The sequence below is a fragment of the Mustela nivalis genome (genome assembly GCF_964662115.1).
Source record: "Mustela nivalis genome assembly, chromosome: 8".
In the NCBI taxonomy this organism is placed as follows: Eukaryota; Metazoa; Chordata; class Mammalia; order Carnivora; family Mustelidae; genus Mustela; species Mustela nivalis.
The window spans coordinates 67067504-67085362 of NC_139027.1; the positions used below are offsets into that span (position 1 = coordinate 67067504).

The window sequence follows — 17859 nt, forward strand, 5'->3', positions numbered from 1 at the left end:
GCAGATGGTAGGATGACAGACTTCAAAAAATTCTTAGGTCATAAGTAAATAGTGAAATGATATAAATGAAAAGAATTTTTTTTTTTTAAGATTTTATCCATCCATTTGACAGAGATCACAAGTAGGCAGAGAGGCAGGCAGAGAGAGCGGTAAGCAGACTCTCTGTCTAGCAGAGAGCCTGACATGGGGCTCGATCTCAGGACCCTGAGACCACGACCCGAGCCAAAGGCAGAGGCTTAACCCACTGAGCCACCCAGGTGCCCCTAAATGAAAAGAATTTTTTAAAAATGACTGTAGATCATCCTGAATTTAGCTCCTAATTGGTTTTTGGACAGTGGTCACAAATAGAGTGGTAAGAGATCATTTCTTTCCTGAAGACTTTATGGGGTTAGAATAAGGAAACCCATTTCAACCATAAAAAGAGCAAAATTCACCATGAAGCTAAAGGGTACATCTTCAAATATATTTTTACAAATATTTATTATGAAAACCCAAAATTTAGCATAAAGGTATTGTGGTAAAGCTTCCTTTTGAGTATTAATTCTGCGGGAGGAAACATGGCATGGACTAGATTGATTGGGCCTTCTTAAAATATGAGGCCATTTAGGTTTTGACTGGAATAACTGTCATAGATTTCAGGGACCTTTTAATTGTGTTCAAAATAAGTTATCTTTTTTTTTAAGATTTTATTTATATTTTTATTTATTTGACAGAGAGAGAAATCACAGGTAGGCAGAGAGGCAGGCAGGGGTGGGGAGAAGCAGGCTCCCTGCTGAGCAGAGAGCCCAATGCTGGGATCAATCCCAGGACCCTGAGATCATGACCTGAGTTGAAGGCAGTCACTTAACCTGCTAAGCCACCCAGGCTCCCCAATAAGTTATCTTTTTGAAATTTTCCTGGCTGATTTTGACTGCTTCAGAAAATCTTTGGTGAATGCTAGGAGAGAGAAGGCAGTTTTTCAATAATTTCTTCTTCAGTATGTTTTTTACTTGCTTTTTTATAATCAAGCGTCTTACTTCCTGCCCTGAGGTGTACCTTTACAAAGGCAGCTGGTTCCTTTTAAGTCCTGCATGGTCGCTAATATATATTTATGGCTTTCTTCTTTCCTGGAAATTTTTGTCAGAGCTTATCATTGTTAGTGTCAGTCAGTGCTTATAGTTCTCCCCTGCATCTTGATACTCTGCTTATTACCATGTCTTTTCCTGAAGTATGCCATCATTCTTTCTCTCATGGAAACCCTTCTTCCTTAGAAGTTTCACTATGGCTATTCCTGGTCTTTTGAAGAAACATCGTGTCTTTGCTGAAATCTTTGCTAGGTTTAAAGCAGGCAGCACCCCCCTTTTGTATTGTGTGGTTATTCTCAAACGAAATTAGTAAGTAATATAATTTACCTCTATACTTTATCCACACTCAGTGACAAAAATAAATATAAATAATGTCTTTTTAAAATTTAAATTAAATTAATTAACATATAATTTGTTATGGGTTTCAGAGGTAGAGGTCAGTGATTCATCAGTGTTATATAACACCCAGTGCTCATTACATCATGTGCCCTCCTTAATGTCCATCACCCAGTTACCCCATCCCCTCACCCAGCTCCCCTCCAACAACTGTCACTTTGTTTTTAATATTGAGTCTCTTATAGTTTGACTCCCTGTCTGATTTCATTTTTTTTCCTTTCTTCCCCTATTTGTTTCTCAAATTCCACATATGAGTGAGATCATATGATCATTATCTTTCTCTGATTGACTTACTCTGCTTAGCATAATACCCTCTAGTTCGACCACATCATTGCAAATAGCAAGACTTCTCTTTTTTGAAGGTTGAGTAGTATTCCATTATATATATATATATCACATCATCTTTATCCATTCTGTCAGTGGACATCTGGTCTCCTTCCATAGTTTGGCTTTTGTGGACATTGGCTGCTCTAAAACATTGGGGTGCATATGCCCCTTCGGATCACTACATTTGTAACTTTAGGGTAAATATCCAGTAGCACAATTGCTGGGTCATAGGATAGCTCTGTTTAGCTCTATTTTCAATTTTTTGAGGGACTTTCATACTGTTTTCCAGAGCGGCTGCACCAGCTTTCATTCCCACCCACCAACAGTGTAAGAGGGTTACCGTTTTTCCATATCCTCGGCCACATCTGTTGTTTCCGGACTTGTTAATTTTAGCCATTTTGAATGTTGTAAGATGGTATCTCATTGTGGTTTTGATTTGTATTTCCCTGATGACAGGTGATGTGGAGTATTTTTTCATGTGTCTGTGGCCATCTGGATGTCTTCTTTGGAGAAATCCCAGTTCATGTCTTCTGCCCATTTCTTGATTGGATTATTTATTCTTTGGGTGTTGCATTTGATGAGGTTTTTATAGATTTTGGATACTAGCCCTTTATCTGATATATCATTTACAAGTATCTTCTTGCATTCTGTCAGTTGTCTTTTGGTTTTGCCTACTGTTTCCTTTACTGTGCAAAAGTTTTTTATCTTGATAAAGTCCCAAAAGTTCATTTTTGCCTTTGTAGATGAGACATGTCTAGCAAGAAGTTGCTGGAGCTGACTTCACAAAGGTTGCTGCCTATGTTCTCCTCTAGGATTTTGATGGATTCCTATCTCACAGTTAGGTCTTTCATCCATTGGTATGGTATAAAGAAATGGTCCAGTTTCATTTTTCTGCATGTGGCTGTCGACTTTTCCCAACACCCTTTGTTGAAGACACTGTCTTTTTTTTCCATTGGACATTCTTTCCTGCTTTGTCGAAGATTAGTTGACCATAGAGTTGAGGGTCTATTTCTGGTCCATTGATCTGTGTGTTTGTTTTCGTGTCAGTACCATACTGTCTTGATTGTTACAGCTTTGTAATAGAGCTTGAAGTCCAGAATTGTGATTCCAGTGGTTTTGGTTTTTCTTCTTCAACATTCCTGTGGCTACTTGGGGTCTTTTCTGGTTCTATGCAAATTTTAGCATAATTTGTTTCAGTTCTTTGAAAAAAGTTGATGGTATTTTGATAGGGATTGCATTGAATGTGTAGATTACTCTAGGTAGCATACATATTTTAAGAATATTAGTTCTTCCAATCTATGAGTATGGAACATTTTTCCATTTCTTGGTGTCTTCATTAGTTAATTTCATGAGTTTCTATAGTTTTCTGAGTACAGATTCTTTGCCTCTTTGGATAGGTTTATTCATGGGTATCTTAAGGTTTTGGGGACATTTGTAAATGGGATTGACTCTTTAATTACTTTCTTCTGCATCGTTGGTGTATAGAAATGCAAATGATTTCTGTGCCTTGATTGAGTTCTAGCAATGAGTTCTAGCAATTTTGGGATGGAGTCTTTTGGAGTTTCCACCTAAAGTATCATGTCATCTGGGAAGAGTGAGAGTCTGACTTCTTTGGTGATTCAGATGCCTTTTATTTCTTTTTGTTGTCTGATTGCTGAGGCTAGGACTTCTAGTACTATGTTAAACAATAGTGATAATAATGGACATCCCTGCCATGTCCCTAAAATTAGGGGAAAAGCTCTCAGTTCCACTGAGAATGATATTTCCTGCGGGCTTTTCATATATGGCTTTTATGGTGAGGTATGTTCCCTCTGTCCCTGCACTATAGAGTTTTCATCCTGAAAGGACACTGTACTTAGTAAAATGTTTTTTCTGCATCTGTTAAGAGGATTACATGGTTCTCATCCTTTCTTTTATTAATGTGTTGTATCACATTGATTGATTTGTGGATGTTGAACCAATCTTGCAGCCCACTGGGTTGTAGTGAATAATCCTTTTAATGTACTGTTGGATCCTATTGGCTAGTATTTTGGTGAGAATTTTTGCATCGATGTTCATCAGGGATATATTGGTCTATAATTCTTCTTTTTGGTGGGGTCTTTATCTGGTTTTGGGATCAGGGTAATGCTGACCTCATAGAAAGAGTTTGGAAGTTTTCCTTCCATTTCTATTTTTTGAAATAGCTTCAGAAGAATAGGCATTAGTTCTTTAAATGTTTAGTAGAATTCCCCTTGGAAGCCATGTGGCCCTGGGCTCTTGTTTGTTGGGAGATTTTTGACTATTTCTTCAGTTTTCTTGCTGGTTTTGGATCTGTTCAGGTTTTCTATTTCTTCCTGTTTCAGTTTTGATAGTTTATACATCTCTAGGAATACATCCTAAATTAGGTGGCCTAATTTGTTGGCATATAGTTGCTCATAATATGTTCTTATAATTGTATTTCTTGGGTGTTGGTTGTGATCTCTCCTCTTTCATTCATGATTTTATTTATTTGGGTCTCTTCTCTTTTCTTTTTGTTAAGTCAGGTCAGAGGTTTATCAGTCTTAACTAATTCTTTCAAAGAACCAGCTCCTAGTTTCATAAATATGTTCTACTGTACTTTTGGTTTCTATATCATTGATTTCTGCTCTTATCTTTATTAATTCTCTTCTCCTGCTGGATTTAGGCTTTATTTGCTGTTCTTTCTCCAGCTCTTATAGGTGTAGGTTAAGTTATGTATTTGAGACCTTTCTTATTTCATTTTTTTTTAAGATTTTTATTTATTTATTTGGCAGAGAGAGATCACAAGCAGATGGAGAGGCAGGCAGAGAGAGAGAGGAGGAAGCAGGCTCCCCACTGAGCAGAGAGCCCAATGAGAGGCTCAATCCCAGGACCCTGGGACCATGATCTATGCCATAGGCAGAGGCTTTAACCCACTGAGCCACCCAGGCGCCCCATTGCAGACAGCATACTGATGGTCCTGCTTTTTTATGTAGTTTGATTCCCTGTGTCCTTTGATTGTGCCGTTATAGACCATTTTTTAAATGAAATATTTTATTTACTTATTTGAGAGAGAGACATGCACACACACATAGTGCCAGAGATAATGAGAGAGAACATGAGCATGGAGGAGAGGGAAAAGCAGACTCCCCATTGGGCAGGGAGCCTGACATGGAGCTTGATCTCAGGACTCTGGGGTCATGACCTGAGCAGAAGGCAGAGGCTTAACCAACTGAGCCACCTAGGTGCCACCATTTAGTCCATTTATATTGAGAGTAATTATTGAAAGATAGGAATTTAGTGCCGTTCTGTTATCTGTATCTCACTGTTTCTGTATGTTGTCTCTGTTCCTTTCTAGTCTATTTACTTTTGTGCTGTCTCTACTTAGAGGATCCCTTTTTTTTTTTTTTTTTTAAAGATTTTATTGATTTGTCAGAGAGAGAGAGAGCACAGGCAGACAGAATGGCAGGCAGAGGCAGAGGGAGAAGCAGGCTCCCTGCCGAGCAAGGAGCCCGATGTGGGACTCTATCCCAGGACGCTGGGATCATGACCTGAGCCGAAGGCAGCTGCTTAACCAACTGAGCCACCCAGGTGTCCCTAGAGGATCCATTTTAATATTTCCTGTAGGGCTAGCTTAGTAATCACAAATTATTTCAGTTCTTATTTGTCTTGGAAGTTTTTTTGTTTTTGTTTTTGTTTTAAAGATGTTATTTATTTATCAGAGGGAGAGAGAGTGTGAGCATGAGCAGAGGGAGAAGTAGGCTCCTCGCCGAGCAGGGAGCCCGGTATGAGACTCAATCTCATGACCCCGGGATCATGACCTGAGCTGAAGGCAGATGCTCAACCCACTGAGCCACCCAGGTGTCCCTGACCTGGAAGTTTTTTATCTCTCCTGTTTTGAAAGACATCCTAGCTGGATAAAGTATTCTTAGTTTGAATGTATGATACATGTCTTTTCTGGCTTGCCAGGTCTCTGTGGACAGTTATGCTGGCAGTGTAATGTTTCTACCCATATAGGTTATAGCCATTTTGTCCCTGGGCTGCTTTCAGGATGTTCTCTTTGTCTCTGAGATTTGCGAGTTTCACTGTAATATCTTGATGTGTTGACCTATTTTATTGATTCTGAGGGGGTTTCTCTGTGCCTCCTGTATTTGTTTGCCTGTTTCCTTCCCCAGATTAGAGAAGGTCTTAGCTATAATTTTGCTCCAGTATGCCTTCTGTCTGCCCCCGCCCCCACCACCACCACCATCTTCTGGGATCCCAGTTATTCTAATATTGTTTGCTTAATGGCATCACTTATCTCTCATTCTCTCCTCATAATCCAGTAGTTGTTTGTCTCTCTTTTTCTCAGCTTCTTTATTCTCCATCATTTGGTCTTCTATATCATTAATTCTTTCTTCGGCCTCATTTATCCTAGCAGGTAGAGCATCCATTTTTTTATTGCATCTCATTAGTAGCCTTTTTTATTTTGACTTGATTAGATTTTAGTTCTTTTATTTCTCCAGAAAGGGATTCTGTGGTGTCCTCCAGGCTTTTTTCAAGCCCAGCTAGTATCGTTATAATTGTTACTCTGAACTCTTGTTCTAACATCTTTCTTATGTTAATACTGATTAGGTCCCTGGCAGTCAGTACTGACCCTTCTTTTTAAGTTGAGTTTTTCCATCTTCTCATTCTGTCTGCAGAGGAATAGATGAGTGAGAGAACAAAATACTAAAATAGCAAAATGACCCCAGAGAAATACAAGCTAAAGAAATCAGAAGAGATGCGAAACTGAAAAAAATAAAATAAACAACCAAAAAAGAGAATATTATCAGACAGGTGAACAGAACAGAGCAATACACTGGATCCCATCTGTATTTTATAGGTCCCTTTGTTTGAAAACTAGATCCCAAAATTGTAAAGAAAGAAAACCTTATATTTATACAAATATAAGATTAAATACTTTGAAGGGATTAGACTGTAACTGTAAAGATGAAAATTTAAAAACAACAAAACAGAAAAAAACGTAAAAACGAATACGATTAGACAGGTGAAGAGAACAGAGTTGTACACTAGATTTTGGGTATACTTTAATCTGTTAGAATAAACTGCATCCCAAAATTGTAAAGAAAAAAACTTACATATATGCAAAAATAAAATTAAATATAGTGAAAGGACTGAATGTAACTGTAAAAATGAAAATTAATAAAGATTTTAATAAGAGTTTATAAAATAAGAAATTGAAAAGGGAAAGAGAAAAGAAAGTTTTAAATTGTGAAGGACTGAAGAATTGTGGGGGAAAAAAACATGAATTCTATATGCTATATTCCCTTAGTGCTGGAGTTTTGCAGTTCTCATTGGTAAACTTGGCCTTGGCTGGAGGTTCTTGCTGACCTTCTGGGGGAGGGGCCTCTTGCCTTAATTCTCAGATGTCTTTGCCTGTCCTGGAATTGCGCTGCGCTTGCCAGAGGGCCAGGCTAAATAATCTGCTCAGGTGTGCTCTATGTGTCTTTTGTTCCCTGAAGGCTTTCTACGCAGCTTCAGGGATGAGAATGAACATGACAACTTCCCTATCTCCAGCCCAGGGGCAGAGAGCTTGTGGCCCCACTTCTCATTGAGCCCTTAGAGAAAAGCAGTCAGTCACTCCTATCTCCCTGGTCTCAGTCCACATCCATCCTCCCCCAGACTGTGACCAAGCATTTCTATCTTAGGCACATGACTCTGTTTTGAGTTGCCAAATCCTGTAGACTCCTATGGTGTGCTTCCATGCTGCTACTCCCAGGGAAGGAAGGGGGATCTCCCCAGTTGTGCTGCTTGTTGGGCCCCTGCTCAGAGAGCTGTGGTCCCACTGTCTGCAGTTCATGGTTTATGGCAACCCGAGCTGAGAGCCTCCTCTTGGGCTTACTCTCTGCAGCTGCCTTCCCAGCTCTGATACTTGGGACCTCTAACTCAATAGTCACCCCCGATCTTTCTGTGACCCTGAGGGTCCTGAGACCACACTGTCCCACCTGGGATTCCGCCCCCACTTTACTACCTGAGTGCTTTCAGACCGGGATGTCCCTCACCAGAGCAGACTTCTCAAAGTTCTGATTTTGTGCTCTGCTGCTCTGTCACTTTCCAGTAGCTGGCTGTTGGAGACTCCCTCCCCCTGCATTTTATCTTGCCATATATCACCTCAGATTCACTTTTCCACACCTCCCACCTTGCAGAAAGTGGTTGCTTTTCTATTTGTAGAGTTACAGCTATTCTTTTCTTAGATCTCCAGTTGAGTTCACAGGTTGTTTAGAATGATTTGATAGCTATCTAGCTGAATTTCTGGGACCAAAGGAAACGAAGGTCTCCTCTGCCACTGCCATCTTGGACTCCGTAAATATAAATAATGTCTAACCATAAAATATTGCCATAATGGGATGGTAGTTTATTATAAAACAAATGTATTTCATGCAGGCAGCATTACACTAAAGATTCAAAATGGTTTTTAGATTTTGCTTCTACTTATGAGTAAGTTTAAATTTTAAAATGGTCAAAATACATTTTGTGTAAGACATACAAGAAAATAAAAGCATTATGGGTAGATATTAAAATAAAAACTTAGTAGGACTTCTGGGTGGCTCAGTCAGTCAAGCATCTGCCTTCAGCTCAGGTCATAATCCTAGGGTCCTAGGATCAAGTCCAACATCAGGCTCGTTCAGTGGGGAGCCTGCTTCTTGATCTGCCTGCTGGTCCCCCTGCTTGTGTGCTCTCTCTCTCTCTCTGACAAATAAATAAAATCTTTATTTTTTTTTTTAAGATTTTATTTGTTTATTTGACAGAGACACAGTGAGAGAGGGAACACAACAATGGGGAGAGGGAGAGGGAGAAGCAGGCTTCATGTCAAGCAGGGAACCTGATGCAGGGCTTGATCCCAGGACCCTGGGATCATGACCTGAGCTGAGGACAGATGCTTAACCACTGAACCACCCAGCCACCCCTAAAATCTTAAAAAAAAAAAAAACAAAACAAAAACCCCAGTGCTAGGATAAAGAACAATAGGTATGACTGACTTAAATATGGTTAAAAAAAGAGGGAAGTAAGTTTAATTTGAGAATACTAAGCTGGAGGAAAGGAAGTATTATATTTTTGCAGATAAACTGACTTTATCTATAATACAGTGTCTCAGTAATCCTTTATGAAATGATATGGAGGGGCGCCTGGGTGGCTCAGTGGGTTAAAGCCTCTGCCTTCAGCTTGGGTCATGATCCCAGGGTCCTGGGATAGAGCCCCGAATCGGGCTCTCTGTTCTGCAGGGACCCTTCTTCTCCCTCTATCTCTCTGCCTGCCTCTCTGCCTACTTGCAATCTCTCTCTGTCAAATAAATAAATAAAATCTTAAAAAAAAAATATGGAATGCATTAGTTACTTAGTATCACAGAACATTATTTTTGAACATTGTTACATGTGAAAGGAATAGAGGCAAAGGAAGAATTGGGGGGAAAAACATTGACATATCAAGTCAGAGAAAATTTGTGCAGTGGACTTCTGAGGACAGAATCCATAAAATTGAAAACTAACAAGCAATAAATTAGTAATGTCAGTGTCTAATTTTTGCAACATAAATTGTTTTTTGTGTCATACCAGGAAGGATGACAGTAACATGAAGCATTCTAACAACAAAATTACTAATGAAATTCTGTGATAGTGCTTGTTTTATGTCTGCTTATTGCCAGTGTAAAGACAGTTGGTTCTAGACTATTGAAATAGTCTTCAGTCTTGGGGCGCTTGGGTGGCTCAGTTGGTTAAGTGTCTGCCTTTAGCTCAGGTCATGATCTCGGGTCATGAGATTGAGCCTCACATTGGTCTCCTGGCTCCCTGGCTCCACATCTGCTTGAGGTTCTCTCTCTCTTCCTCTGCTCCCCCCACCCCCTCAAACTACCTTGTATGTTTGGTCTTTCTCAAATAAATGAATAAATCCTTTTTTTTTAACTGCAAAAAATACTTAATGGTAAAGCACTTCACTTTTAGTGTCAAAATTCTTTTACCTGTATGTAGTTGTACAGTTACATTTGAACATCTTGTACAATTTTTTGTTATGTGTGGCTATTCCATGAATTGTGGGATATCTAATATACTGCGATCACTAAAGTTTCATTGAATCCTCCCCAATAATTACAATCATTAAAAATGTCCTATACAGGGGAACCCGACTGGCTCAGTTGGTTGAGCGGCTACCTTCAGTTCAGGTTATGATCCTAGGGTCCTGGAATCAAGTCCTGCACTGGGCTCCCTGCTCAGTGGGGAGCCTGCTTCTCCCTCTCCCTCTGTCTCCTAGCTTGTGCTCTCAGTCTCTCTCCATCTCAAATAAATAAATGAAATCTTAAAAAAAAAAAAAGTACCCCATACATTTTCAAAATGTTCCTCCATATAGCTACAGCCACATAGATTTGCCACCACTTACCTTGTGTCCCTGCAATCTAAAGTTGTCTGCCTCATTACTCAGTCCCTCATGTTTTCTTTCTATGCTCTTTTCTTTCCTTTTTCCCCTGTTTTAAATTCTATAAGACCTGGGTGTTCTAGTTTCCAAATGAGTGTGTTTTTTCCTGTACTAATACTATAAATCAAGGTGTCCACTTAATACCTCCTCTTTCCTCATGGCTCTCAAGTATTTCTTTCTTTCTTTCTTCTTTTTTTTTTTTTAAGATATTATTTATTTCTTTGACAGAGATCATAAGTAGTCAGAGAGGCAGTGGGGGGGGGGGGGAGTACCAGTCTCCCTGCTAAGCGGGAGAGCCTGAGGTGGGGCTTGATTCCAGGACCCCTGGGATCACAACCTGTGTCGAAGGCAAAGGCTTAACCCTGAGCCACCCAGGTGCCCCTCTCAAGTGTTTCTTAAAGCAGTCTGGTGTGAGAAGTTTCTTAGAAATTTCACGTTATTTTAAACATTCATATCTTTATTGGGCTTATTAAGTAATGTTTTCATAAGTAAAAATTTTTCTTCTCTATCTGTTGACTAAAATTGCTGCTCCAGGAAGATGAACCCTATTGGGTCAGTAGCTTGGAGTGCTTACACCCAGGGCTGTGTGCCTCTGCTGGAGTACTCATTGTGAAGTGCAGCTCTGTTGATGCAGACTTTTTTTTAAAAAACAATGTGTTGTTGTTCAGTTTAAACAGATCACAAAGAATCCTGAGGATCTAGAACCACTCTTGAAAGGGCTCTTGCTTGGTGAGAGACAGCCCCGTAGGACAAAGTTAGAAACTTAGTCTCTGTAAAAAAAAATTTTAAATTGTACTTAAAACATTTGTCAGGATTGTAATTCTTTGTTCTTCTGTAATCTTTTTACTGTTATTAGATATTTAGCACCTTTTGAAAGGAGTACCTGTTATCTTATTTCCATTCAGGCCAGGCTATGTATAGTTATAAAAATTCACCTTTGAAGGTTTATCTGATTCTTTAGTTCTTGGAATTTTTTCATCACACTTGCCTTATTTTTTAAAATCAGAGAAATATAGTAGTCTTATTAGTTTTTAATACAGAAATGTTAGAGGGGGCTCCTGGGTGGCTCATTTGGTTAAGTGTTTGCTTTTGGCTCAGGGCATGATCTCAGGGTCCTGGGATTGAGCCCCTTGTCAGGTGTCTGCGTAGTGGGTTTACCTCTGCCTCTCATTCTCCTCTGTGAGTGCGCACTCTCTCTCTTTCTCTCTCTCTCAAATAAATAAAATCTTTAAGAAGAAAGAGAGAGAGGGAGAAAGAAAGAAAAACTTTAGGGGGCACCTGGGTGGCTCAGTGGGTTAAGCCGTTGCCTTCGGCTCGGGTCATGATCTCAGGGTCCTGGGATTGAGTCCCGCATCAGGCTCTCTGCTCAGCAGGGAGCCTGCTTCCCTTTCTCTCTCTGCCTGCCTCTCCATCTGCTTGTGATCTCTCTCTGCCAAATAAATAAATAAAATCTTTAAAAAAAAAAAAAAGAAAAGAAAGAAAGAAAAAAACTTTAGAGAAATCAGTTGGAGAGTCAGCCATACAGCAGTACTTTTCAGTTTTTGTTCCTCTGAGCTGTTCTGTGTCCACTGAATTTCTAATAGGGAATCATTTTGAATATTTAAAAATTTACTCTTCTACTTAAGTTTCTTTTTAGTTGAAAAGGGGGGGGCGGTGGATGCCTAGGTGGCTCAGTGGGTTAAGTCTGCCTTTGGCTCAGGTCATGATCCCAGGGTCCTGGGATCAAGTCCCACAGCAGGGGAACCTGCTTCTCCTTCTGCCTGCTGCTCCCCCTGTTTGTGCTCTCTGTTTCTCTCTGACAAATAAAATAATAAATAAAAATAAAAATTTTAAGCGTTTCTATTTAGTGTACAAGTATAGCAAGTGTTTATAATCAAGGGATAAAGTTACAACTTCACAAACATTTTATTTCAGAAAACCCCTGAAAATCCTTCAATATGGCATGCTTTTGGCATTGGTATTTTGCTTTGAGTATTTTCATCTTAGATGTATTCTGACTCATTTTGAAACAGTTTTGTCAGCTGACTGCATGTGTTCATACTATTTTTAGATTACTATTTTTATAATCAAAAGTGAAAGGTTGCTTCATTTGTTAACTGTCTTTCAAGTCTTAAACTCATGTGCCTTATGTGTTTGTGTTTATTTGAAACTACAGCTTAGGGTGCCTTGCATTTCAATATGATTTTAAAAGCTGTTTCTGTATCTTTGAGCAAGGATTATTTAACTTTCTTCTTTCCTTTCTCCTTTTTCCTTATCTTCCTCCCTCCTTTACTTCTTCTCTGTGTTTCTGCTTTTATGTCTCAGGGGCAAGAGACATTTTTCACTCTTCTCTTTTCCTGGGTTCTACTAGAGAAACAAATTTAGGGTTTTGTTTTGTTTTGTTTGTTTTGTTTTAATAAAAAAGACAATTGGAAAGCAGTTAGGTAGTTTGAACTTCATAACAACATAAGAATCACTTCTTGTTTATGTTATTTAAGAAGCATTTAAATGTTAGGGGTCTAGTTTTATTTCCTAAAATGATGTCCTAAGTCACTTAAATTGGGGTGGCGTATTCCAAGTTACCAATGAAGACTGTTGCTAATAACAAGATGTGAAGGAATTATGCATAGATCAGCTTTTACAGATGGGCATGGACAATTAATATTTGGATTGGTATGTGTATATATTTGTTGAATTTTGTCACTGTCAGTTTGCTTTTTGTGAGTTGTTTGATGTTAACGGTTTACTTTTTTTTTTATTTTTATTTTTTAATAAACATGTATTTTTATCCCCAGGGGTACAGGTCTGTGAATCACCAGGTTTACACACTTCACAGCACTCACCAAAGCACATACCCTCCCCAATGTCCATAACCCACCCCCCCTTCTCCTAACCCCCCTCCCCCCAGCAACCCTCAGTTTGTTTTGTAAGATTAAGAGTCACTTATGGTTTAACGGTTTACATATTTGCATCATGAGCAGTTTGGGCCTAGATAACTCATTTTACTTTTTTAAAAAATAATTTTTTGAGATCTATTTTTCTCAATATATCGTTCTCTAAGGGGATCATAGAGTATTAAACATTTTCATTTATCATATTAATCTGCCTTTGGAGAAGCTTGATTATTTCCCTTTTCTGGTACTTGTTCTTTTTTTTTTTTTTTTTTTCTGGTACTTGTTCTTAATGGTATTTGTTTCTCATTTGATCTGACAAAGGACTTTGATTTGGTGTTCTTATCCCTAAGATATAGCTAATCCTTTGTTCCCCCTTTAACACATGGAAGTGACATGTTCTTACTCTGCTGGGGGTTTCTTGACGCATGTGGCTACATTTCTAAGCTTAAGTTACTATCATCAGCTCAAGAATGATCTCTAGCCACACAATTTAACATAATGAAATGATGAAAGTGATTTCTCTGAGGATCTGTTGAAATTTAAAATAGTTTATGGTTATTTTGTTAATAACCCATGGTTATTAATAAGGTAAATGGTGTGATTTTTTTTTTTTTTTACATATAATGATTTGTTTGCCCCAGGGGTACAGGTTTGTGAATCATCAGTCTTACACAGTTCACAGCACTCACCATAACATGTACCCTCCCCAGTATCCATACCCCAGCCACCCTATCCCTCCCACCGCCCCAGCAACCTTCATTTTGTTTCCTGAGATTAAGAATTTTTTATGGTTTCTCTCCCTCCCTGGTCCTATCTTGTTTAATTTTTTCCCTCCCTTCCCCCACTACCCCCTGATTCCTCATATCAGAGAGATGATATGATAATTGTGTTTTCCTGACTTACTTCTCTTACCATAATACCCTCTGGTTCCATCCACATCATTGTGAATAGCAAGATTGCGGTTTTTTGGATGGCTGCATAGTATGCCATTGTGTATATATACCACGTCTTCTTTATCCATTCACTTGTTGATGGACATCTAGGTTCTTTCCATAGTTTGGCTGTTATGGACATTGTTGCTATAAACATTCAGGTGCACATGCCCCTTCGGATCACTACATTTGTATCTTCAGGGTTAATACCCAGTAGTGCAATTGCTGGGTCATAGGGTAGCTCTATTTTCAACTTTTTTGAGGAAACTTCATGCTTCACGCTGTTTTCCAGACTGGCTGCACCAGCTTTGATGGAGTGATTTTTAACATGTTCTCTGAGGGACATTCTATTTGCTCTTTTGAAAATACCACTTTCACTTTTACTTGGAAATGTGAAAATAGGTAGTCAGTTTTTATTAATGACTTTGGTAGTGTTTCTCCCAAAAGTTGTATCTGTGTTATAATGATCTTTCTTTGGAAACTGCTCTGTTGTGGTTTTTTTTTTTAAGACTTTATTTATTTATTTGACAGACAGAAATCACAAGTAGGCAGAGAGGGAGGCAGAGAGAGAGGAGGAAGCGGGCTCTCTGCTCAGCAGGGGGCTCCATCCCAGGACCCTGGGATCACGACCCGAGCCGAAGGCAGAAGCTTTAACCCACTGAGCCACCCCAGTGCCCCTAGAAACTTCTCTTTTTAAAATTATTATTATTAAAGATTTTATTTATTTAACACAGAGAGAGAGAGAGAGAGAGATCACCAGCAGACAGGGCAGTGTGGGGCGGGGAAGCAGCCTCCTCGCTAAGCAGAGAGCCTGATGCGGGGCTCGATCCCAGCACCCTGAGATCATGACCTGAGTCTAACCCACTGAGCCACCCAAGAGCCCCTTTTCATAGCATTTTCCAAAAGTACTTAGTGCACACTTACCAGGCTTACCAGGCTTATTATCACTTTCAGCAATTATGTATGTTCTTTTTACGTGAGTGATCAGGATTATTACAACTTCTTAACACTAGCCATGGAGGCATACTTTTTCTGAAAGTAGTTATAATGAAAAATCAATGTTAATGCTACTTCAGTGATGAACGTATTATATTTTACTTAAACCTTTCTTCTGGAAGAATTATCTTGACCCTAGTTTCTTATAAAGTGGCTGTGAAAAATAAGTACTGGCTGATTTAACTATGCAGTATTAGGTTGTGAAAAATTAGATATAAGGTGCATCGTGTTGATGAACTGATGGTTGTGCTTGTTTAGATATAGAGAAAGCAGGTAAAACTGAGATTTGGGGATGAAATGAAGTACATTCTTTTTTTTTTTTTTTTTTTTAAGATTTTATTTATTTATTTGACAGAGAACACAAGCAGGCAGAGAGGCAGGCAGAAAGAGAGAGAGAGAGAAGCAGGCTCTGCACTGAGCAGAGAGCCCGATGCGAGGCTCGATCCCAGGACCCCAGGACCATGACCTGGGCCAAAGGCAGAGGCTTTAACCCGCTGAGCCACCCAGGCGCCCCTGAAGTACATTCTTAAGAAAGAAAATATCATGTAGGTAATTACCATGAAGTTACAAGGAAGTTAAGGCAGAGGTTATATAGAGTATTTCAGTGTTGCACTTTCCCTTTTCATTTATAAAAAAAGCAAATATAATTCTGAAGCTAAAACTTAGTTCAAGAATTGTCAGGTGAAGCTGAAAGTACTTCTGGCAATGAGTGAGCAGTCCATACTACTTTCATCTCGAATATATCATTTGCTGTATATTTCTCTGGTTGCGAAGTGAATACTGCCCTGATAAATAGGTAAGACCAAGGTGGTAGCAAGCATAAACCTCCAGGTAACTGGTGTAACTGGAGGCTAAGGTTTTTGGCTCTCCTCAAACTTCTCTGCTACATATTTGTATTTGGTATTTACTTATGTCATCATACAGCATAAGGAAATTGTGGCCCAGAGAGGAAAAGTCCCACAAAGTCATTTGTTGAAACTGGGACAAGAGTTCAAGAACTGGTACAAGAACTTATTTTCTGCCCTAATAAATGGGGTGGAAATTGGGGGAAGAATTTCCTATGTTGATGTGATTTCCTAAATCATAAATTAATAAGTGTTGAGAGACAGTAAAATAAATGTGAAAGCAAAATGAGCACAAAATATTAGTTCTTAAGGAGATTGAATTTGTTTTGGATAGTATGAAATAATAATTATAGTTAATAATTTTTATGCTTAATTCTGGGCCAGGTAACTGTTTTCCTTACATTATCTCATTTAATCTTTGTAACAGCCTTCTGAGAGGTAGGTATTATTACTATTACATAGATGGAAAAACTGAGGTTATAACGTTGAACTGAAAGTAAGTAGCAGAATTGGAAATCAAATTTATATCTATCTGACTCTAAGCCCAAGTTGCGAACTATTGCATGATATACTTATGGCTTTCTTTTCAACTTAACAAGCCTTTTTTAAGAGGAAGTAGGGTACGAGAAAACCCATCCAAAGCTTATTCCTTCTGTAGATCCCTTTTGATTTTTTTAAGTGTTTTGAATTGTAATCACTTTAGTATTGTAAATTTCCAACAATTGGGAAAGTACATAGTGATTATTCACTCCCTCTAAAAATTATTGAAATATAGTCCAGTAGCATCTAGCCTTAACCTTTTATTTTATTTTTAAACAGAAACATTGTTCCCTTCATCTTGAGAGATTACAAGAATCACAAAAGGTCACTATACAGATATCACAGGTTAGAGAGATTGTACCCTTTTCTGGATAAAGAGCATAAATCCATTGGCACAGGCCTTATATATAAGGAGGGGTTGAAATTGACTTTATTTAGATGAACTAAAGCACATTCCTACATGCCCTATTCCTCTAATGAGTGAAGTGACAGCTATGAAGTATTGTAATTAACTTCCTATTCTTTCAAAGAGTGAAGGGAACTGGAGAAGACAGGTAGCTCTGCAGCCTTTTGACTGCTTCCTAGAATCATTTTTTACTTTATATGAAAGTTTGTTGGTAGACTAGAAAAGTTACCAGTGAAAACAGCAGATTTTCTGTGTTGTACTCTCAAACGAGTTGCCACAGAAACAGTAAAATAAATGTAAAGTTCACATGGACACAAACTTTAGAAACTGGTAGAATTACAGATCTTCTGCTTATTTCCTTGGACACAAAGTTTGCAATTTTAGATTTATCTTTTAAATCTGCATTTAAGTTGATCTATTATTTAGCTTGGAACTAGATGGTTCTTTAAACCTTGGCTATAAGTTGTTTCTAAATGGGGTTCTTCAGACCAAACGAAAAGAAGATCCAAAGATCTGTGCTCTTTGTTGCTCTGATAGAAAATGTTTATTGTGTATTGTAAATTAATAAATATAAATATGCATAAATATATATATGAACATAGAGCTTTTTTTTTTTTTTAAGATTTTATTTATTTATTTGACAGACAGAGATCACAAGTAGGCAGAGAGGCAGGCAGAGAAAGAGAGGGAAGTAGGCTCCCTGATGAGGAGAGAGCCTGATGCAGGGCTCATGACCTGAGATTATGACCTGAGCCGAAGGCAGCGGCTTTAACCCACTGAGCCACCCAGGTGCCCCAACATAGAGCCTTTTAAAAGTACTTTGGAAATACCTGGAAGTAAAAATCATAGCTGTGGTCTTCAGGGAGTTTAAATGTAGCTGGAGAGAAGTTTACTCCTTTTTTAACCAGGTACTTAGATTTTCTCTAAACTAATTGTTTTTCAGTTTCTTAACTTTTTTATGAGAGAAGGTAGAATCACTCCCTCATAATCAGAGAAAATGTTCCATGTCTGTCTGGCCATATGGTCATCTTTTTTATTTTAGAATTATCTCATGTG

General features: G+C 38.6%; 1 protein-coding gene across 3 annotated transcripts in view; it reads left to right on the plus strand.

Moving 5' to 3' along the window:
- Positions 1-17859, plus strand: part of PSME4 (proteasome activator subunit 4) — a 114448-nt gene that overhangs the window by 23280 nt on the left and 73309 nt on the right. Inside the window, exon 4 of one of the 3 annotated variants that reach the window (XM_082743570.1) lies at positions 16677-16742. The exons of the other annotated variants lie outside the window; for them this stretch is intronic. Within the exon in view, the coding sequence (XP_082599696.1) occupies positions 16677-16742 (66 nt within the window). The remainder of the gene's footprint in view (positions 1-16676; positions 16743-17859) is intronic. 3 annotated transcript variants of the gene reach the window in all.